Source organism: Rhinatrema bivittatum, chromosome 4 (assembly GCF_901001135.1).
Source record: "Rhinatrema bivittatum chromosome 4, aRhiBiv1.1, whole genome shotgun sequence".
NCBI classification, from domain to species: domain Eukaryota; kingdom Metazoa; phylum Chordata; class Amphibia; order Gymnophiona; family Rhinatrematidae; genus Rhinatrema; species Rhinatrema bivittatum.
Window position 1 is genome coordinate 373,831,179 of NC_042618.1, and position 23,009 is coordinate 373,854,187.

General features: G+C 41.8%; 1 protein-coding gene and 1 long non-coding RNA gene across 2 annotated transcripts in view; one reads left to right on the forward strand and one right to left on the reverse strand.

The window, feature by feature from the left end:
- The window catches only part of FGD3 (FYVE, RhoGEF and PH domain containing 3), a 281,833-nt gene extending 277,591 nt beyond the window's left edge, over positions 1-4,242 (reverse strand). Inside the window, exon 1 of the mRNA XM_029600868.1 lies at positions 3,834-4,242. Coding sequence (XP_029456728.1) covers positions 3,834-3,882 — 49 coding nt within the window. The 5' untranslated portion in view covers positions 3,883-4,242. The remainder of the gene's footprint in view (positions 1-3,833) is intronic.
- LOC115091053 overlaps positions 1-23,009 on the forward strand; it is a 36,606-nt gene that overhangs the window by 9,827 nt on the left and 3,770 nt on the right. The window lies entirely within an intron of this gene.

Here is a 23,009-nt window from a genome sequence, read left to right on the forward strand (position 1 = left end):
AGTGCTTCAGCAGTCCTCTATCATGTCAGTGAATTAGTATCCATTTTCTTTTAATTCATCTTGAGCAGTTCTCTTTCACGTCGGACGTTTGATTGACAGTGCGGTCCTTTAAATAGCATTTAAAAAAATAAGCCTTTCCGCCAATACCGGAAATAGAACACCTACACGCCATGTTTAAACTGAGATTTCTTCAATGGTAAGTTTCAGGACTGTTACGTTGGAAACAATATTCAATATTTATATTGTTGTTTAGCCTGCACCTTGATAGAAAACCTTTGAAAATTATTAAAAATTGAATATTGATTTGTTATGATGGACCTTTTTCACTCATAGTGATTAAAATACGCCCTTGAAAAAGGATCATCCGAAACATGGTCCGGTGTCATTAAGGTAGTTTGAGGGAGTTTCCAGGACATGGTTGCTTGATTTGATGGCTTCTAGTAATGAGAAAAGTGTCGCTTGAATTTGACGGCTTCAATAAACAAGATAAGTGAAATTGAAATGAAAATGGACATGGCTGTTTGAATCTGACGGCTTCTATGATCAAGAAGTGATTTTATGCAAAAAAGAAAATAATTGAAAAAAGTATTTAGACACAAAATTGGGACATTGATGCATTCACAAAAAATGAAAATACAGTGACCAATGATTATAAATAAGGCCGAGTCTTGTCGAATCTGATGACTATACGATGAAGCCTATTATGAAGGTCATTAAGAATGAATAAGATGTTGTTTTGTTAAAATATCACAGGAAGACTGGACTTTTTGGTACATTAATGGTAATAATATCTTTGTGAAGGTACAGTCTCCAGAACTATTCACAATATCCCAAATAAGGTCTCACCAGGGACCTATACAAGGACAATATCACATCTGACAAAGTGGACTAGTCTATAAGGTGCTACCCACCTCTTGTCATTTTTCCTTTTTTCTGCTGACCATTCCTCTCCCTATGCAGCCAAGAATCTTTCTGGCTTTTTTCGGTCACTTTATCCACCTGCTTGGCCATCTTAAAATCATCAGATACAATGATACTCAGATCCCACTATTCTTTTGTGCTTAGAATTTCAACCCCTTGTGTTTTTGCATCCTAAATGCATGACACTACATTTTTTAGCATTAGACCCTAGACTATTCCTCGAGCTTTGCCAGATCCTTCCTCATATTTTCTACACCTTCCTAGCTGTCTACCCTGTTGCAGGTCTGGATTTAGGAATAGGAAACACAAGCAATTGCCTAGGGTGCCAAATTCTGAAGGCACCAAATAACCAGGCCAAAAAGGAGTGCCACAGTGCCAAGGAGCAGCCTGCCCCCAGCAACCCACCAAAGGGGCACTGCTATGGAACTCTGGGACTTTTGGGGGTGGTGGGAGGAAAAGGCCTTCCCCATTTTCCAACCTCCATTTCCCACCCCCACCACTCTCCAACCCTGCCTATGGATGCAAAACAAATTTGGCCCTGTCCTGTTGCATATTGGCAAAAAGACAAACTTTTCCTGACGATTTAGTCCAAGAACTAACCCCTGAGGCACACTGTTAATATCAGACCCCCTCCTCAGAGTAAACTCAATTTACCGTCCCCTTTTGTCACCTCCCACTCAACCAGTCTCTAACTCAGTCGGTCACTTTAGGGCCCATACCAAGGGTGCACAGTTTATGTATAAGTTGCCAATGCAGAAACATGTCAAAGGTCTTACTAAAATCCAGGTACACTACATCTAGTGCCTGCCTCTGATCCAACTATCTGGTAACCCAAAAATATTGATCAGATTTGTCTGTCAAGAACTACGTCTGGTAAAACCAATTGCCTCAGGTCTTGTAATCCATTGGATTCCAGACACTGTGCTATCCTCCATGACAGAAGCAATTCCATTAATTTGCTCACCACAAACATCAGACTAACCGATCTGTAGTTTCCCGGCTCCTCCTTACTTCCACTTTTATGAATAGGAACTACATCCACCCATCTCTCCAGTCCAGTGGAAGAACTCTAAAAAAAGCAATGAAAAGGTCAGCAAGTGAAGCTGCCAGAACTTCTCAAAGTTCCCTTAATATCCTCAGATGTATCCTATCCAGCCCCATCACTTTATCTGCTTTAAGTTTAGCTAGCTCCCCATGAACACACTTTTCTGAAAATTGATCGACTACCTCACTTCCAATCTTATTTTTGTTCACTGTATGTGGTCCTGCTCCTTCCACAGTGAACACCAAAAAAAAAAAAAAGTTAAGCAAATTTTCTCTCTCATCAGCCTCTACATATTCTTCTTGATTGCCTTTTCCTCCACCACCACCACCACAAACCCCATGCTTTCCACTTTACTGTACCATGTGCTTAGAACAGGCTTCCTGATTTGCTGCATCACGCTCTCTCTCTGGCCGCATTCAAATCCACTCTGAAAACCCACCTTTTTGAGCCTGTTTTTTTAAATCTTACCCCTTATTATCCTGCTTATTGATTTGAACTAAATTCTTAATAAACAAGTTTAAAAAGCCTCTATTGCTCTGACTGTGAGCTCTCCTGAGTAAGAATGGTCTCTTTTGTGCTTCCTTACAGTGCTGCATGCATTGAGTAGTGCTAAAGAAGCGACAAGAAGTTGTAATAGAAAGCTAAAAGAAAGAGATGGTATAGGGTGGGGAGAGGGAAAGAAAGGGAATGTGATGATATGGGGGGGGGGAATAGGAAGGAAGAAAGGAAAGGGAAGAGAAGAGAAGAGAAGGAAAGGAAATGATGTGGGGGAATAGGAGAGAACTGAAAGGAAGTGATGATGCTAAGGGGATGGGAAGGGAAGATGATGATGTCAAGGAGGTGAGGGAAGGTGATGTGTACCAGGATAAAGTGAACCCGGTCCCAGGTGTACCAAGATATGAAAAAGAGTGGGAACCACTGGCCTAGTCCTTACAGCAATGGGCTGAGAACCAGGGCTCAAACCTCACATCCCCATTGGTAAAGTCAATTTATCTTCAGTTATCTCAGGTCTCATTTAAACTGCAAGCTCTTTGAGGAAGGGACTTGTACTTGAATTTGGATAATGCTTTAACTTGAACATCGTTTTGAAAGGTGGGCTAAAAATCCAAATGTATTGATATTTTTGTGTCTTGGGTGGAATAATCTATTTTTGCATATTTTAGACATCAGAAGGGAAACATTTCATCATGGACACCCGCTGCAATGTGCAAAGCTTAAATGCCACCTTGCATCCTACAGGTACTGCATAGATAGTAATGTTAGCGAAAGATCAGCAATGTAAACCAAAAACCTAATAAAAAAAAATATATAAATGTTTTCAAATTAAAATTAAACCACACTAACATTTTATTAAATAAAATACTCATAGAAAGAGAAAATTATTTGGATGATAGTAAGTTGCACATACAATTTTCCTTGAACAATAAATGAAATTAAACTGACAAACAAGTACAAAAAACAAACACCTATACCTGTCACAGTCCCATGCAACAACCTTTTGGCCAATAATTCTATTTGCAAGCATCCAAAAGTGTGACCCAAAACACATTCATACTGTGGAAAGAGCTTATTCCTTGTTTAATTCTTTCTGGATCCGAAAGGCCTATCAGAAAGAAACCACTACAGAGCTTTCATATAAACCCCCCTCTGCAGCTCTAGAACAAAATTTCCTTGCAGCTGCTGAAAGCCGAAGCATTTTTTTCACTCAGCCTACGATATAAATTGCATCTAAAACTCTGCATAGATACGAGAGGGAAGAAAACTCGAACTGGGAAGAAACAGTAAAACAGACCGAACAATAAATAAATAAATGCACGGGGCAAGCCCCGCGCTTTGCAGCGAGTAAGGTGGTCCCCCCCCCACTCACCCGCTGCCCAGCTCTGCGCACTGGGGCTGCTCCCGGTCATCCCGCTCATGGTCCTCTAGGCTCGGCTCAGCTTCCAGCGCCGGATCGGAAACCCCCAAAAGGCAGAGGGAACTGCTTTAAAGGAACTTTGCCCTGTGTTTCGCAGCCACATTTCCCCGTCCGCGAAGGAAGGGGGGGCATGGGGCGGGAGCGGAGGCAGCAGCAACAGGACCCCCTGCCCCCCAGCAGCAAGTAGTCCCCTCTGGAGCGTAATCGGCAATCGCCGCCGGGCTGCAGCGCGCGCTTTGCGAGCAGAATAGGAGATCGCGCGCGCGCTGGGCGGGGGCGTAGAGCGCGCCTGCCTGTTCCCGAGCCTCAGCGTCCTGTGCTGGCCGGAACTCGCAGAGCCCGGGCGGCCCCTGCCTGCATCAGTCCATTTTTGGCGGGCGGGGGTTCCTGCGTTCTTTTGACTGTTTGCAGCCTGCATTTTCTGAAATCTCCAGCATGTGGAAATGGAGAACTACAGTTCCACTCATGCACTGGGGCAAAACCAGGCCTGAAGCGATCTGGTTCGTTGACTTGGTATAAAGTGGCAATCTGTAGACGTGATAGTCTCATAGGGAGTCAGTTTGCAAAGGGTTTAGAGACCTGACTTTTAGAGTTCGGCTCCTTAATCATCATCTATCAAAATTCAGGGACCTGTTTTCACTAGGCACCTACATTTAGGATCCTAAAACTGGGAACAGGGCAAAAAGTGAGGGGAAAGGTTTGAGCTTAGAATTGATTTTTAGTAATAGGCACATAAATCTAGGTAATTCAAGAAATTTTCGACTGAAAACTTGGAGCCTAAATTCAGGTAACTAGAATAAGACACCTGAATGCCCCAGTCTCTTTCATCCTAGTCTCCCTTCAAAGCCAGCCTAACCAGGAAAAATTGCAATGTCCAGTGCAGCCCAGAAAGCCATATTGGAGATTAATGATGCTTTCTGCTCTCTCAGCATTTTAGCTGCTTGTTATAAATTTAGGCTGGGTCTGTTGATGTTTTGAGGGTGCAAACCTGTTTGGTTTTCAAGATAATTAACCTGTACGCACGAGACAGGTTATGAAATCAAAGATGTGCAAATATTTCATGAATACTGATTGTGGATTTCCTGAAAAACAAGCCTGTTGTTTTTTCTTCTTGAGCAATGGAGTTGGGACTTCACTAGAATGCAGGCATTATACAGGCCATGATATCACATTTGAGGGATATTGTATCCATTTTATAATCCGTTCCACTTGGGGATATGCTGAAATCTGGAGATGAACAGGAATTATCCTTCAGCTTTTTAATGATGGTTGAAGGAGGAGCCCATTGAAATAGGATATCCAAACTTTATCCACATCCATTAGTCATGTTGATGGCATATACAAATGCTGAAATAAAAATCCTTTCAGTTTCTTTTGCATGTTTCAGAAGAGGGATTACCAGGATTTCAACCATCTTTCCCAGATACTGATCGCCAGTGGAGGAGGACCCATGTAGAAGTGGATACAGAGAACAAAGGCACCATATATAGAGCTTTAATCATCTCCCTGTAGTCAATGAGGCATTCAGTGCTCTCTGAGCCTCTATGCTTTATTCATTTTATCAGATAAATGTTGAGTATTAATCATGACTGGTTGATATCTTGGGACTTTCCAGGCTCACTGCACTACTGATTTTGCTAGAGCTGTAGGCATCCTTTAGCCTATTTGCTAAGAATTTGTTCCACATGTACAAGTTAAGGAGAATCTGTTACTAGATTTAAAAAAAAAAATGAACTTCAGCATGACAATCAGATTATATAGCAATTTAATAGAAGAGGACAGAAAAAGGCCAGTTGGCCATTCAGTCTGCTGTGTATTCCTGTCTACAATGCTAAAGATATATACCAGCGCCCAGCCATAGAAGCGAGCACTTTTAGGACCCCTATTCAAATCTATTTTTGTTGTCTTTTTCTTTGGTTCTCTACCAACTTAGGTAGATGTATACAAGTTTACAGTTTCAAACCAACACCAATCCTTCTTCAAGCTCTGTAATAATATATTTGAAGCTGCTTGTCAGGGAATTGAATCCCCGTCTCCCATGTGACAGGCAGGGATACTATTAGGGAAAGGCACTGGCAGGGTTTGAACTGGGGACAGCTACAGGAAGAAGACTGAAGCCAAACCACTGGTCCAGCTCAGTGATGAGTGAAAAGACTAAGAAACAGTAGCAAAGATTATGATGAATAGATGCTGGTACCATAACCTCAACAATCAGATTGGCTAGGACTCAGTGAACAATTCCTAGTAAGCAGAAGGCTGCCCAGCCCTCTTGCTAGACAACCCTTTGCTATACACTCCAAGTGTCCTCTTTCCTGCCTCCATCTGTACTCAGGTGAAACTAGATCCCGTGAATCAGGTGGGACCATGGCTTCTCCCAGGTTCTTGGACTTCTGTAGCCCTGACTGGCATGCTGCTGCAGAAGCAGAACCTTTGTATACTCCGAGGCTGAGACTGGATGCAAGTGCCCTAGACCCAGACTTTGACCTCATAAGTGAACCTGACAGATTTTTATTCCTATCAAAAAAAAAAAAAAATCCTCAACAGTAGGTCAATTTTACCATTGAATCTTACTGGGATATAAAGCAGACATCTTTGGACTTGCAGGTGGCAAATCTATCACTAAATTCACTGAGTCTCACAACTCCAGGGTACTAGCTGTGAAGAAATTCAGATTAAGAAAATATTTTATTTATTTACTTGAGTGTTTTATATTCCATCGCTCCATCTGAGAATCACTAGATCACAACAGTTACAAATGGGATGGGTACCCTAAATAGACTCAATGTCACCTGGACTGTGGCCTGGGAGAGGGTCTGGGTAGGGGAGGCTTAGCACTTGTTCCTGGAGTGTTGTAAATGGTTTGATGATGTTTTGATTGGGGCAAAATACTGATAAGGCAATTACAATAAATAGCCACTGGTGAATGTTAAATAGCCCTGTGTATGTTAAAGAATGAAATAGTTCTAGATGGAACTTTTATTGAGTTCAACTGGTGTGTGTCTCCTTTAAGAGGTTTTGAAAAAGGGGTCCTCTAGGGGGAGTATTATTGGGTCTATATGATAGGGTTCAAAGTTTGACGGGAGGAGTTGAGAGGAACTCACCAGACGTATTGGGTGTCTCCCTTTAAGAAGAGGGCTCTGCAGGAGCTTTCCCCCCTCAAGGGGAAAGACCTGAGAGTGAAGAGTTTGGTTTTCTCCTACCGAGGAAACAACCAGGGGGATTCATTTTGGGTTTTGAGATTGCAGGAGTGGTCGGTGGGGGGTCCCAGCATCAGTGGAAGACCTGGAAGAAGAAGAGGTCTTGGAGGGGCGATTCTCAGGGATACTCGGGAAATCCTTGGCTACTACTTGAAGGAGGCATCTAGAATGGGTATAAGAAGACAGAGTTAAATGAACCAATGAGCAGCATGACTTTACATCTAATGAGCTGATATGGTTATTAGACTGTGAGTAACTTAGTCTAGCATAAGAGAGAGTTGATGTGAATTATGATAGCAGTGGAGAGAAGAGGAGCACTTCTGGATATTATCTCGGGGGGACGTGTATAGTTGATATAAGAGCATTTAGTTAATGTTTATTGTGATGTTGCTAAAGCTGCACCTTGCTGTGGATGCCTGTGAATCCCTGTTTAAATGAGTAGGTTTTAAAAAAATATATTTTACTTTTTATATATATTTCTGAGTGCTGGACACACAAGAAATAAAAGTTCTGCTTTGTTGATGATACCTTGGGGGGGGGGGGGGGGGTTAGACCCTAATTTAAGGTACAGAGAAGGGCAACCAAAAGGGCAACCAAAATGATAAAGGGGATGGAATAGCTTCCCTATGAGGAAAGGCTGAAGAGGTTAGGGCTGTTCAGCTTGGAGAAGAGACGGCTGAGGGGGGATATGATAGAGGTCTTTAAGATCATGAGAGGTCTTGAACGAGTAGATGTGAATCGGTTATTTACACTTTCGGATAATAGAAGGACTAGGGGCATTCCATGAAGTTAGCAAGTAGCACATTTAAGACTAATCAGAGAAAATTCTTTTTCACTCAACGCACAATAAAGCTCTGGAATTTGTTGCCAGAGGATGTGGTTAGTGCAGTTAGTGTAGCTGGGTTCAAAAAAGTTTTGGAGAAGTTCTTGGAGAAGTCCATTAACTGCTATTAATCAAGTTTACTTAGGGAATAGCCACTGCTATTAATTGCATCAGTAGCATGGTATAAGTTGGTGTTTGGGTAATTGCCAGGTTCTTGTGGCCTGGTTTGGCCTCTGTTGGAAACAGGATGCTGGGCTTGATGGACCCTTGGTCTGACCCAGAATGGCATGTTCTTATGTTCTAATTCAAGGTGTGGGAACGTATCAGAACAAGAGGAAGGCCTCTGTGCCTACTCCACTACACCATTTGTTTGATCAACATTTTAGTGAACCCTGCGGAGAGAATAATGCTCCTCTCCTAAACAGGCATCAGATACCTCTCATGTTTTGTGTATCCTGTCAGGGGGGTTACATAAAGGAAAGTAAATTATCATCAGCGTTGGTGAACATGTTTCTTATTTACTTTTTACAAGATTAACTAGTAGTATAGGAACTATTAGCTCAGAAAAACAGTACTGTTCAGCTGTACTTTTAATCCCTTTACAAAATTCTGACTAGATAAACCTATGAAAACATCTATTACAACAAAATGGCTTCATATTCGGAGACTATAAATCCCAACTGGTTACAATAAAGTATACAGAATTGCCCTTTTATGGTGCTTTGTGCTTTCATTTTCACTCATGGACTATCTCACTCGCCTCTTTTACTCCCCAGAGGATACTGACTAGCTCTGATTCAGATATACTGTACCGGGCTGTTTTTTGGGGTTTTTTTAATTTTAGTTGAAATTTATGTTTCTTTCTTACTACCTTGGGATGTGGAATGTATGATTTATGTGAGAGGAAAGAGATTCTTGCTAGGGTCACATAGTTCATGTTTATTTGAAATTGGACTTGTCTCTTGCCTTTCCTCTTAAAATATGCCAGTATTGTAATGTAAAATTAACAGAACAACCCACCCACCCTCTTCACCCGCTCCCCCCATATAAACAAGAGCACCCAGTATTGTAAACAGAGTGGAACTGGAAAAAAATGGCTAGTTAAGAGCTTTATGAAAAGTAACATTGTATGTAACTGTCTGTGCAGTCCTAGAAGGATAGGATCCCAGGGGTTTTGTTAATTTTTTAATTTTTTTTTAAATATTCACAATGTAACAGTTGTAGGCCACTTTCATTCATGTTCAAGCAGATTTTATTTATTTATTTGTTAGCTGATTTTTGTATACCATCGTTTGGTGGGACCATCACAACAGTTTACAACATGGTAAACAAATATGGATTGCTTATTTCAACAAGTGGAGATACCATGCAGAGAAATGCTTTTGGAAATGCTTTCCAACATGCAGGGTGATTTTCAAAAGGATTCACCTGCTTAAAACTGAGTTTCACACGTGTAAAGGGCCTTTATGCCTGTCAGTGGGCTTTTGAAAATTGCTGCAATATATGCCATTGAATTGTCAATAGGTTTTACACGTGTAAGTGCTCTTCAAATGCGAAAATGGGCTTTTGAAAATTGCTACAGTAGTATGTTATATTTACACACATAATTCCTTTGAAAATTACCTCTATGATTTATAGAAGGCGTGGTGGAATGCTTTTATAACGTTCTAACTTTCATGTACTTTGATAATTCATTTGAGAAATTGCTAAATGGATTCTGTTATTGGATGAAGGAATCTTAACTGCTTAATAATTGGGCTTTGTGACTAGAACTTAGAACTTAATCAGAAAACAGGTTACTTCAGACTGTCTCCAGTAGGGATGTGCATTCATTTGAAATGGAATGGGAAATTTTAATTACATTTCCTGTTTTGTTTCAATTAGTTTTTAAAACAAAATAAAAACAAGAAAATGTTTTGGGTTTATTTCTTTTTTTTTTTTAATAAGGCCACCAATCGGCTACAAAAAAACAAACAAACAAACAAACACTGCCATGCCCTCCCCCTAATTCCACCAGCTCCTTTAACCAGGGCCAGTGCAAGGGTATTAGGTGCTCTAGACGAACCTTCTGCCTTGTGCCCATCCCCCTCCCCCTTCCCCCTCCCCTCCTGATCCAGGCCCTGGCTCCGGCCATGACCCCATTCACTCAGAGAGGCCCCCCTCTCTTACACATACTTAGGTTCCTTGTCTCATTCACACACACGCACCCTTACACAGGCTCTCTCCCTCTCACTAACACACACACAATCCCTCTTACACTCACACAAGTGCTGCTTGTGGCCCCACAATGGCTGCTCTTTTTCGCTCCCTAATGGTGCCTATTGGGACGCCCTGGCCCTGCCTTTAGCCCTACTGAGGAATCTTGGCAGGGCAGTTATGATCCCCAGTTGCTCCTGCCCCACCAGTCCTGCGATTATAGGTGATCTCAGCAGACCAAGGCTGGCGCCATTCTTAATTTATTCTATGCAAAAAGGCACTGACCAGACCCAGACCCAGACCCAGGCCAGCACCATTTTATATGAAAGAAATTAACAATGGCTCCATTTCTAAGCAGACCACCATGGGGCAAGAGTGACCAGGGATCGCTTCTGTCCTGTGAAGAAAGAAACGTAGTAAGAGAATCAGAGGGGAGAACCGGCAGAAATTATTTTCCTTCCCCAATGGGGCCCAAGAATTTTTGTTTGCTTTTCCTGTCTGTTTTTTTTTGTTTGTTTGTTTTTATTTTCATTTTATATAATTGAAAAGAAATTAAACAAACAGAAAACAAAATAATGTTTGTGCACGCCCCTATTTTCCAGCATGAAGTGTGGGTCAGTGCTGGCAGTTAGTGATCTTGAAATGTTGGCAAGCAATCCCTGTCCCCCCATAACTTGCACTGAGAAAGAGGAAATTGGAGATATCAATTATATCTTGTTATTTCTCTGGATAACTATTCGTTATTATCTATGACTACATTAAAGATGTTTGGGGTTTTTTTTTGTTAAGAAATGCGACTTCAGCAATATGACAAAAATTATTGCAACAGAGCTGTATGTATGTGTAGGTAATGGTGTATGTGTGGGTGTGGTGGTGGAGGTATGTGGCTTGGGAAAAGAGGGGAAGGTCCCTCTTTCACCAGCTGTTCTGTTCTGTTCTGTTTTTTGTTTCCCTTTATGTCAACATTCCGCCGTCTCCTGCCTCCCATAGTAAAGCAAAGCACTACTAACAATCCCTTCAGTAAAGTCAGCAAAATTTACCCAAGTGAGAGAAAGGGCTTTGTCATTGGCTGGGCCCATACTATGGAACACGATGCCCCCTGAACTCAGATTACAGAGTAATTTCAAAACTTTTAAGAAAAATTTAAAAACATGGCTCTTTAAAAAAGCCTTCACTAAAGAGTCTGGAGGGTAGAGAATGAAAGTACAGGGTAATGCAGATGAGAATGAATTTACTCAATCCTACATTTAAGAAATAATATCTCAAAGAGATAGTAACTCAGTAATATACCTGGACTTGATCAACAATACTCAAATAATGATTTTATTTATGAAATTGTAAACGAACTTTATTGGCACCTGTTAGAATGTACGATATCCTACATTTACTTACCTCAGTCTATGTGCCTATTTGTAAACCATTGAGATGGTATATAACTTAGCCACGGTATAGAAAAGTTTATAAATAAATAAATAAATAAAGCAAAGGGGGATTTTAGTGAAAGGCTCCATTCTCGAAAAATACTGGTTTCTAGTTTTCAAACTCACCTGAGATTTTTCCGCTTGGTTTCAGTGAGCCAAATTTGGCGACTTTCCATCTCTTCGGTGATTTGTTTGCCAAATGAACAGAAAGATAGCCATGGACCCTCTTTTGCATAATTCTTCTCAACATTCCATATGTTGGAAAACATAAAAATGACATACAATGCCGTAAAAGAGATTACAAATATCATAAATCCAGCAAGTCTAACATCCGAATCAAAGCACAGGAAACCTTGGAAGAGACTTCATTGCATTTAGAATGTAATGGCATTCCTCAAGAATGTACTGAAATATGTCTTTGATAATGATTGAATAATTGCTGTATTACATAATGTTGTGATTGTCCAAAGAAAAGAATGGAATGAGACAAATTAGGTAGGTGAAAGATAAGTCTATAGGTAGGTACATTATTTCATAAAAAATAAATCACCCTAATGTAAAAATAAAGCTGAATGAAATCCGGTAGGAGCATTAGTCAAGAGAATTATTTCCTTTTGTGAATAGTCTTGCATCTTATATTAGACACTTCCAATAACATCCTGTTGATTGTTACAATTCAAACCATGTAATAATAGTAATGATAGGCTGGAATCCAAGACATACAATGTTACATAAAGTAATTACAGTATTCTGTATAGCAACGGTTTTTGGAAGATATGAGAAATACTTTGTGTGATAAAATATTTGGTTTAAAAGTGGTCATTAAGCACAAGCATATTTTTTTTTCAAACAGTATAGCCATTTTTATTTTGCATCATTTATAGCCCTTCTTCTAGTGTTAGCTATGAAGCCAGGGGTCACACTCAATAACCAAGGCTTAGTCTGGGTTATTAGGGCCAGATTTTCAAAATGTTATGCAGGTAATCGGACCTACGCGAGCCGGGCCTATTTTAAAAAGGCCCGGCGACGCATGTAAAGCCCAAGGACGTGTCTAAGTCCCGGGGCTTTCAAAAAGGGGCGGGGAAGGGGCTGTCTGCGGGGTGGGGTCAGAGGCTCCCAGCACGGCGGCCATTTGCCGCCGTGCTGGGGATCGCGCGCCAGCAGTCGGCCGGCACGCACACCTTACTTCAGCCCCAGGGCTGAAGTAAGTTTAAAAACAAAAGAAAAAACAAGGAAAAGGTGGGGGGGGGGGGGGGGGGAAGGGCAGGGGGGGTAGGGGAAGGGAAGGTGGGATTGGGGGTAGGGAACGGGGGAAGGCAGCGCGGCTCGGCACACACAAGGTGCACAATTGTGCACCCCCTTGCGCGTGCCAACCCCCGATTTTATAACATGCACGCCCCTGCGCACGCATGTTATAAAATCGCATGTCCATGTGTGCGGGCCGGGTAGCGTGAGCACATGGACGCGCTCGCGCATGTTTAAAAATCTACCCCCTAGTGTAGAGTCTCCAAAAGGAGGAGAGGAAGGACACACCTCCAGGGCCCTAAGCATATAGTAAGTCTTTGGAATTGTGGGGGCGCTCAGTTCTTTGTCGTTTTCTGTGCTGGGGGGTGCCAATAAACAAACACAAATGTTGGGTTTCCAAAATAAAAACTGTCAACTTGGTAAACTAAAATTAACTGGCAACAAACACAATTTTTCCCGGTAGCATAATAACAGCAGTAAATCAAATCCAGAATAACCTTGCTCTTGTAGTCTCTTTGTATTATGCCAGGAGCCCTCTTGTCTTCCCTTGAACAGAAAAATAGTTTTTCATTTCTTAAAGGGTATCCCTACACAGTACAGTGGGTCCTTCCTTCTAACTCCTCTCATCTTCAATTCTCCGTGGGAGTCTCAGGTTTTTCCTCTCCTCCAAATTCTAGATGCCCATGGGTACCCGCTGCTTCTCTTCACCTGCAGAAAATACTATGGATAAAATTTCCTCTGAAATCCCAGTTCAAGATCCAAATAATATAAGAAAAAAAAGTATCTCTGAAACCTCTTTCACCAACCACTTAGCTGTGAATCAGCTAAAGGAAGCAGCTTTAAACCACTATTACTACCAATGTAATAGGGTGACCAAAACACTAGTTATGTGTTCCTCAAGTTTCAAACAAAACTCCAGAGAGAAAAGAGATTGTCTTTCTCTCCTAACCCTCTCTTCATACCCTCTGACCCAAAGACCTTGAGCTGCTCTCTGGACTATACTATAGTGACCATTCCTGAAATGGAGTACTATGGCCAATGGTTTAATCTCACTTGCTACTCTTGACCATCTCTACATGTCCTCCAGTGGGAGGTGCATTCACCTTGTAAAGATAAGCCCCTATACACTTTTTCCCAAAATGAATTTGTTATTTCTTTGGGCTTTCTCTATACTATTAACGAGGTTAAAGTTGAACTCATTCCCCTTCCAGAATAATCCACATTAGTAACATTGATTTGTTCCTCCATGGGTGCATAACATTAACATAACTTGCTACAGTAAAATGCTTTGCTTAGCACAACATCATTATCCATAATTTAGGATTGTGTGTCAAGAAAATATGTCTTCCTTTCCCAGCAGCACCCTGTATCCGACCCGTAGTGTCTCTTAATGGTCTCATCAGAGACAGCAAAAAAAGACTATGTTCTGCTGCAATAGATATATTGTGCCATATTATAGACCTCACTATGTACCCAAGGGGAACATTTCCATGTAATTGATTTCCGATTTCACTGCTTTACAAGAATAATGCATGCAGATTAAGCAAATGTACAGAAAAGAATGACCATATTTGTTAATATAAAAGACAGGTTTATCTGTGGCCACCATTGTGGTAAGATATGACAATATTAAATTAAAGCAAAGAACAACATGCAGATTTGGCAGAAGGTACTGGCTGCCAGCTGTAGGGGAGGAACGAGAGATCCAAGGCCGGTGTCCTCACGTCATGAGAGCGGAACAAAATCTGAGCTGATTGTCCAGATGACCAGGGAAGGAAGAGAGAGCTGATCTAGGTTCCTTAAGAAACTAAAGGGAAAAGATTTGAGATCCTAGGGGTTTGATTTTCAAAGCAATTTAACATGCATAAATTCTGTTCTTTGTGTGTAAGTGGCACTTTGAAAATCAACTGGGGGCCAGTACGTATGTAACCCAGTTTCATGTATACTCTTATGTGCACTGGGAACAGGCATTCTGGAGGGCAGAGTTGGGACCAGAATATGATTTAAATGCTTGGAGCAGACGTAACATGTGTGGACAATTCTGCACATACCCAGCCAATTAGGGAAGGATTTTCAAAGCAAACTTATTGGCATAAGTTCGCTTTGAAATTCCTAAGAGTTATAAAATTACCTTCTGGGAGCATATGCACTGACTGGGGATACAGATAAATTTGGCTTTTTTATTTAATTACTCACCTTTCCAAACCTGAGCTCAAGGGGAGTTACAATCAGGTATAGTAGGTAGATACTTGCCCCAGAGGGTTCACCATCTAAATTAGTATCTGAGACAATGGTGGGGGGAGGGGTGTGTAAGTGACTTGCACATGGTCTCAAAAAACATCAGTGGGAGAAGTGGGATCCCAGTGACCCAGGCCTGGATTTTTTTTTTTAACCTTTTTTTTTAATACTTTTTTAAAAAAATAATTTTAACATTACATAAACAAGAAAAGACAAGATAACATACCAACATTTGGAGTACTAAGTAAAAGAACTCCCCCCCCCCCTTTTACCCCCCTGGAGAAAAACCAAATGCCTCCATATGAGCATAACAGAAACATTGTGAGAGTGTGATAATACCCGACTAGACATTACATTACATTAAATGAGGATAACGAAGATACTTCCGCTACACAAGCAAGTTCCTCCTATAGTCCCAATAAGGCGACCATATTTTATCATATAGGGGTAAATTTCATGTAAGGGTGTAAGTGAGCTTCTCCAAAGTAGCAATTTCATGCACCTGACGCTGCCAAATTTCCAAAGTGGGAGGCAATTTCCACATAAGGGCAATTGTAAAGCGGCCAGCATATATTAGATGGTCCGCCAATTTCTCCTGTGAAGAAGTAAGAGTATGGTGGTTTCTCCACAAACCTAACAGACATATTTCGGGAGTCAGAACTATTTCTTTTCCCAGTATTTGTAGACAAACCCGTGAGACAGATTTCCAAAAAGTCCTAATGAATTTGCAAGACCACCAAACGTGAAGGTGTGAACCAGGGAAGCCACATCCACGGCAGCACTGACTGGTGGAGGTGGGAGAAAATTTAGTATAAAAGAGAGGCGAAGAAGCTTCACCATTATTTCCACCCGCCTAAGGAAATCGTGAGCTTTCAAGTGTGCTGGCTATTCAAGTCTAATTGTAAATCCCTATTCCATTGTTGGATAATACGAGAAGGTGGATCTTGCATATCTTGGAGCTCCAATAAAGCCTTGTACTTAAGGGCGATACCTTTACACGGCAGGGTGTCTTGAATATGCACCCTTGTGACAGGATCTGGAAGCACTGGTTGCCAGCCCTTATGCTGTAAACGACGAAGTTCTGCCAGTAATTGGTCATGAAAAACGGCAGAACTTTCCTCTATATCAAATTCATCTTGGAGGTCTTGAAAAGACCTAAATTGCGTAGTGTCGTCTTCCCATAATTGATCCACAAATTTTAAACAGAATTCCCAGTACTTAGAGGGGTCTCTATACAGCAGTTATCAGACTCCGATTCCCTCGCAAATGGGTGAGTGCGGTAATACCCTGAAGGGACCAGAGTGGCTTTTTGCACAGCACTTTCCAGAGCTCTAGGGTGAAAAGGATCAGAGGGCTAGCTCTCCCTGCATGCCTAGCACTGGTAAGTGAAGGTTGATGCAATAACAATGCAGATAAATCTCAGGCCTGAATTTAACAATAGGCACTCTAGGCATTTGCCTAGTGTGGCAAAAATCTGGCAATAGCAGGCTGGTTGAAGATTTTCTGCCTTGCAGCTGTGCTGAATCTCAGTGGGCAGAGAATAGCCCTCTGCTTCCTGAACCAGTCTCTTCCTTCCCAGGCAGCATGTAAGGAATGGTAGGGGAGGGGTTAGTTTGGAGCAGACATAGCAGAGCAAAGAAGAGTTACTCTGCTTCCTAATCCAGCCCCCCACTTCCTGGGAGTAAGAGACCAGACAGAGAAAAGGGAGATCATTATGGGGAGGTTAAGAGTGGGAGACCATAGGGGGATGAGGAGAAAGGCTGGGGGATGGGACAGGGTCAGCTGGAGGGAGTATGTGTGAATAAGAGAGAGAGAGAGAGAGAAGGATATAAAGGGGGGAGATCAATGTCTGTGTATGTGAGAGAAGTGTGTGTTATATGCCAGACTGAGATAGAGAGGGAATGAAAGGGGTATAGGACCAAAGCACAGTAGAGACACTTGCTTCCCTCTTCCTCCCTCCCTCCGCCCCCCCCCCCCTCCACACACACACAATTATCTCTTGATCTCTGATTCTATCTTCCAGATCCTTCCTACCTTTTCCCTTCTCCCCAGATCTTGGAATCCATACCCCCAATCCCTCCTACTGCCTCCTCCTCAGTCCTAGAGCATTTCCTCCTCCTCGTCCCCCATCTCATATTCCTGATGACCTCCCTTCCTCCCACCCAGTTTTCCCTCCGAGGAGTGACTTACGTGTGTGCAAATTCTTTTCATGTGAGCAACAATTTTTTTAAACCAAGAATTTTTGAGTGCCAGTATCAGCGTTGCATTTCTCTATATAGCACAAAGATAGAAAGCATGTGAGCAAGCATGTAAAACCTGTGAGCGATGCTCCAAAATGTATGAGCAATCGCTCATGAGCTCAGCTTAGAGGGAACTATGCTCCGATCATCTCACTCTATTTCTAGTCCTGCTACCTTCATCGCACCATCCCTGATCCTCTCACCCTCGTCTTCTCCCATCCCTGAGAGCTCCTCCCTCTACTGATGTTTGATATTCCTTTTACTCACCCAATAAATAGAAATTAATTATGCAGACACAATCAACGTTGGTGTGATCTGGCTTTGCCTGTCACTAATATTTTTTCCCTAGATTTTAGCATCTAAGGGGGTTTTTGCATTTTTGGAATCCTCTTCTTGCTTTATTCCCACCATTTTGTGGGTTGTGGCTCAGGGCTGTGCATTTGATCTTCGACTGCCTGTTGTCTGACCTGGGGAAGGGGAAATAGTCAACAGCAGCAAGAAAGCCTACAATTGGCAAAATACTAAATCTATCACTGAGTGCACATCTGGTTCAATCACCTTCTCCACAGATTTATTACTATGCATTCTGCTCATCTCCAATTACAGTAAATGATTTCTTAGTAGGCACACTAGACCTGTGCCTAGGATGACAAACATCTGGGGCAACAGGTTGGTTGAAGATTTGCTACCTTCCAGCTGTGCTGAATCTCACTCAGCAAAGAGCAACCTTCTGCTTCCTGATCCAGCTCCTCCCCTCCCAGGCAGGTGCAGGGAACGGGATGAGAGGGGGTGAACCTGGAGCAGAAATTCATTTAGAGTAGGTTAGCAGAGGCTCAGTAGGGGAACACTGGGGAATGAGGAGTGAGGCTGGGGGATGTGTCGGTGTGTTAGAGAGAAGGGAATGGGGGAAGGAGTCTGTGTTTGCAAGCGTAAGAGAAATGGGACAGGTGCCAATTGTGTGCTGTGTATGGTAGGGAGGTTAGAAAGAGGATACAAAAGGGAGAACCAAAGCACAGTAGGGACATCTGCCTCCTCCTCCACCCCCACTAACACTGTTTTGGATCCTCTCTCACTTGACTTCAGATCCTGGAATCTACCCCCAACCCCTCCTACTATCTCCTACTCTTCCTCAATCCTAGAATTTAACTCCCCTCCCATCCCAGATTCTTGATCTCTCCTCCTTACTCAGTCTTTCCTACCTCCCATCATCCCCATCCCCTGTCTTCTTTCGCTTCTCACACTCCTCATCTCTATCCCCAGTCCTCTCGCTTTCTACTAACCCCATTCATAATCTGCCTATCTTCTCCCGCATCCCTGGCCTTTCACCCTTTCATTCTCTCCCAAACTATGAGATCTTTTCTCTCTACTGATGACTGAGATATTTTTTCCTTACTCAACAAAAGAATATATATATACAAACAAGAGCAAGGTTGGAAAATGACTTCATTTTTATAATGTAATATAAAAGATGAAAATGTTTGCCAATGTGCTTCAGAATTTTCTAATTTTTGCCACAGAATCAGCCCCGAGCTGCAGGAGCAAGCTGTGGGGCTGTGCCTTAAATCTTCTGCGTCTGACCTTACTGGGGGAGGTGGTGGATGGGAAGGAAGGCAGGACAGCACCAACTGTGCCTAGGGGTAGGAAAATCCTAAATCCATCACTGTATATCTGCAAACTTTTGTGAGTTTCCACTTGTTTACAAATAAATAGAAGTGTTCATGAATGTGCGATGCTACAAGTACTAGCATGGTATAATGTAAACTCCCTGGAGGAAGTGTCAGCAGTACTGTGGGGCTATGAGAAAATTGGTCTTATCTTGTTTTTTGCTACCATACATACAATTCTCTTTCATTGAATGAACCAACTGTTTGGATCACAGCTCATGGCTTCTATCTCCTCCTATCTGCATAGATTAGCAATTCCTACATATTCCTTACTAGTATGGTCTATGGTCAATGACAAAAATTAATTTGATTCTGTTTAAAACGTCCACTCAAAAAAGTTATGTTGACTTCTCTGTTAGCATTTGCCATTTCACCTGGGATGCAGCCAGGCACCACCTAATTCACAGAGTCTAGTTCTAAAAAAAAAAAATTCCTGAGTTGTGTAAATGGCCAAATGTCTGGAAATGTTCAGCCCATGACATTTTGTTTTATGCTGCAAAAATGATATACAGGCTGACTTAAGAGATGCTCTGGCTCTGCCTCCTGGAGATTTAGCCCTGTGCTTACTTTTTTTTTGCAGACCTCTGAATTTTGTAGAACTTCAGTAAGGATTAGTCTTTGCTGTGCCAGGGCATAAGTTATTACACCTGGTCAACTCAAGAAGAGGGATTCCACTGAAAGCTCATACCTAGCCCTCATAGAGAGGGTTATACAAAGCACCTCACTTAGGATGGTGCCTGCATGGTAGCTAAAAAGCAGCAATAAAGGTGACTCCCTGGCGATTTGCAGTCTGCAGCACTCTGTGCCAAAGGCAGTTGAATGGCAGTATTTAATTTACCTACAGGACAGAATGTAAGAGAAAACAAGGAAGCACCAGTGTATGTTAGCGATGACTTCCTGATAAAAGCCAGCTGAGAAAGGATGAAGAAGGCAAAGCCTTACAGAGGAACACAGACCGAAATATAAATGATGCACACAAATCTGTGAGAATGAGGCCTTTTATATCGGGGCATAAATAAGTGCCTACAGGGGCTAGAATAACTGTTTTGGAGCCAGCAGCTCTGTGTTGGAGAGCTGCCCCTTTATATGCATCGTGAGAGCTGGAGACTGGATAAATGGTTGTTTTGTAAGCATTAAAAAACAAGGATTTAGTACAGTGCTCTTTGAAAGATTTACAACCAAAATGGCAGAGACTCTCCATGTGAAGTGCTCAATAAGCAGAAGAGGAAGAATGAGGGTGCTTTAATCCACATTAATAGGGGATACAGCTTCACACCACATGGTATTCTTGTTCCCTGGAGCTCTATGAACATAGATTTCCTGTTTTACCACCCTCAATTACTGTCTTCGTTGCTGAATCTGTATTTATGTCTTTGGAGAATGTTATGCCATCTTAATCTGATATAGAAAAGTGAACCATTCATTCCTATTCTGTACATTTTCATATACAGAGATTTAAAGGGACACTGTTAGGGTTGTTAAACCTAAAAGGATTGATGTTTGTTTACAAGCTTGATGCAACAACAGAGATCTGCAAAGTGAAGCAACAGACTCAGCATGCAACTAGTACAGTGGGCTTGCCAATCCGTTTGCTTTAATTTGCATATAATCACTGCTGCACTACAAAGGAAACCAAGAAAGCAGGAGATTCAGGTTCCTTTTTTTCCTCAGAATATGCACAGAAACACAACTGTAATTTTTTTTTTTTTTGCTCAGAAATGTAATTGCATTTTAAGAGCCACATAGACTGAAGGGATTTTCTCATTTTGTATCTATGACAAATATGCATCCATCTGGCCCATAATCTGTAATTCAGAGCTTTTGCTGTAATTGAATTTCTTTTGCAACTTCTGTGGCTTTGTTGTCATATGCAAAACATCAGCAAAGATATGTGAATGAAACAGCAGCATAAGGCAGTCCTTTTGAACTCCTGCTGACTTGAAAAAGCTGTAAAGAAGTGCCAGTTTGGCACCCCAAGCTTCTAACCCCTTCATATTTAAATTTACTAAAAAAAAAAAAAAAAAAACCCCAAACAGAAAAAGAAAAAAAATCTTAAATAAATGTAAGATTTTTAACTACAGACTTTGCACCAATTTTTAGAAATGGTACATGTGTACCCATGGGCATTTGCACCTGCCTTTCCTGCGTGCACTTTTTTCATGGAAAATAAAACACGCATGAACCTCCCCAGCTAACTGTCTAGCTGGGGAGGGTCAGAGCTTTTCAGAGGAGAAAAAGAGGTCTGAGTTTTACTTTCCCATGTGGGAGCTACAGACGGTGTGCACTAGCTGTTTATCACCACCAGGCACCATCTTAGGAGCATGGATTTTTGTTTTGGTTTCCTCCAGGCAAACTGCTCTCTGTCTCCTGTTATTTATTTTTTGTAATGTGCTCTAGAAGGACTGTATGTTTTCTCTTTTGGCAGGTCAGCTGTTCAACCATACCTACTTGTAGTTGCTTTTGCTCTTTTAATCCACCTTTTTTTTTTTTTTTGGAGAGTCCCCTTGTGAGACTCTGGTGTGGACAGATCACAGAGGATTGGGGTGTCCCTGTGGATGGTGAAATAAAAGAAAAGGGGAAGATTCTGACAGGGCACTATCACTCCTCCAGGGGATAGTCTTGTTAGTGACCTGATGCAGAGGAGTTTCAACTTTAAAGGATCTCTTTTAGTTCTATCTTCTCAGTTGTGAGGCAAGGAAGTTTTTCCACTTTTCCTGTCTCTGGTTTGGTTTTTTTTCCCCCCCTTTTTGAAAGAGGCTATTTTTATTCCACCTGGAGCTGAGTGTCCTTGGTACCAGGGAATCAGTTTCCATTCTTTTTTTGAAGCAGCATCCTTCACCTAGGAAGAGCCTGAGGAGTGAAGGTTGTTCATCTAAGTGGGGTCCTGTGCCTTACTAGAGGGAAGGAGTTGAGAGTATTCAAGAACTGTGTTTGTTGCCGACTCAGGTTTTATAGTTGCGAGGAGAGTGCCTATCTGGTACTCCATATAGAGATCTAAAATATTTAAGAAGACTTCAGGGAAGGTATGAGGATTGGGACGTATATGCTGGTAAACTATGGGGACTTTATTCTATCCATACCACAGTGGGGAAAAATATGTGATAAAATTGGGAATGAAAGAATGATTGCACTACCTTCAATCTAAATCATCTGAGTAACTGGGAAGAGAAAAAGATGAAGGGTAAGAAGTGTGCTTCCAGAGAAATTAAAAGACTTTGCTAGAAAAGTGAGGTCACAAGTTTATGAATCTTTCTGCTGTACTATTATTTATTGACTTTATTTGAAATGCTGCATTGAGAGCTGTACATATTCTTCAGTTATCTAATCAGCTATCAGGAAAGAAGATGGAAACCACATGGTTTCTCAGTGTGCTTTTAGGATAAAAAAAAAAGACTGTGATTGTTTTCAGTGCTGGTTACTGTGAAGGGAAAAGAGCTTGTACGGGAAGTACTGCAAAAGGGCCTCGGACCCCCCCCCCCCCCACAGGGAGTCCTGGAGCTCCGATGTAAATGCTATCCATGAAGAGACTGAGAGAACTGCGGGCAGAAAGGGTCAATCCCTCTTCCTATGGGCCCATGGGTGCAGCGTAAAGGATTTGTCCTGCCCAGGGGTTACACATAATGCAACTTAACTGTGTTATTTTCCTCCCATTAGGGGTATGCACTAAAAGTGTTTTTATTTCATGTCGTGCTTATTTTGGTTTTGTAATACTTGACACTGTTTATACTCGGAAACTGTATGTATATGATGTATCAATAAACAATAATCAAACAAACATCATATGCCTAAGCTGAAAAACATTTCATGCCAACTAGGCTACGGAACGGATGTGGACACCTCATGTATCGAATGAGCTTCTTTGTATTTTTAAACACCGGTCGGGTTGGTTTTGTCAAAACTGCGCAATGCAATGATGTGTCTGGTCTTCTTAAAAATGATCAAAAATGAAAAAAATGTGAAATACCGAGTGTGGTCACCAATGATTAAAAGAAGGTTAGGGCAACAATGTGGATTAGACACCAAAGTAGTCCAAGTGTAAATTTTATTTGAGTGGAGACATAAATCCTTACAAATGCCCGACTCAGGCTGAATTTCGCCCCGCTT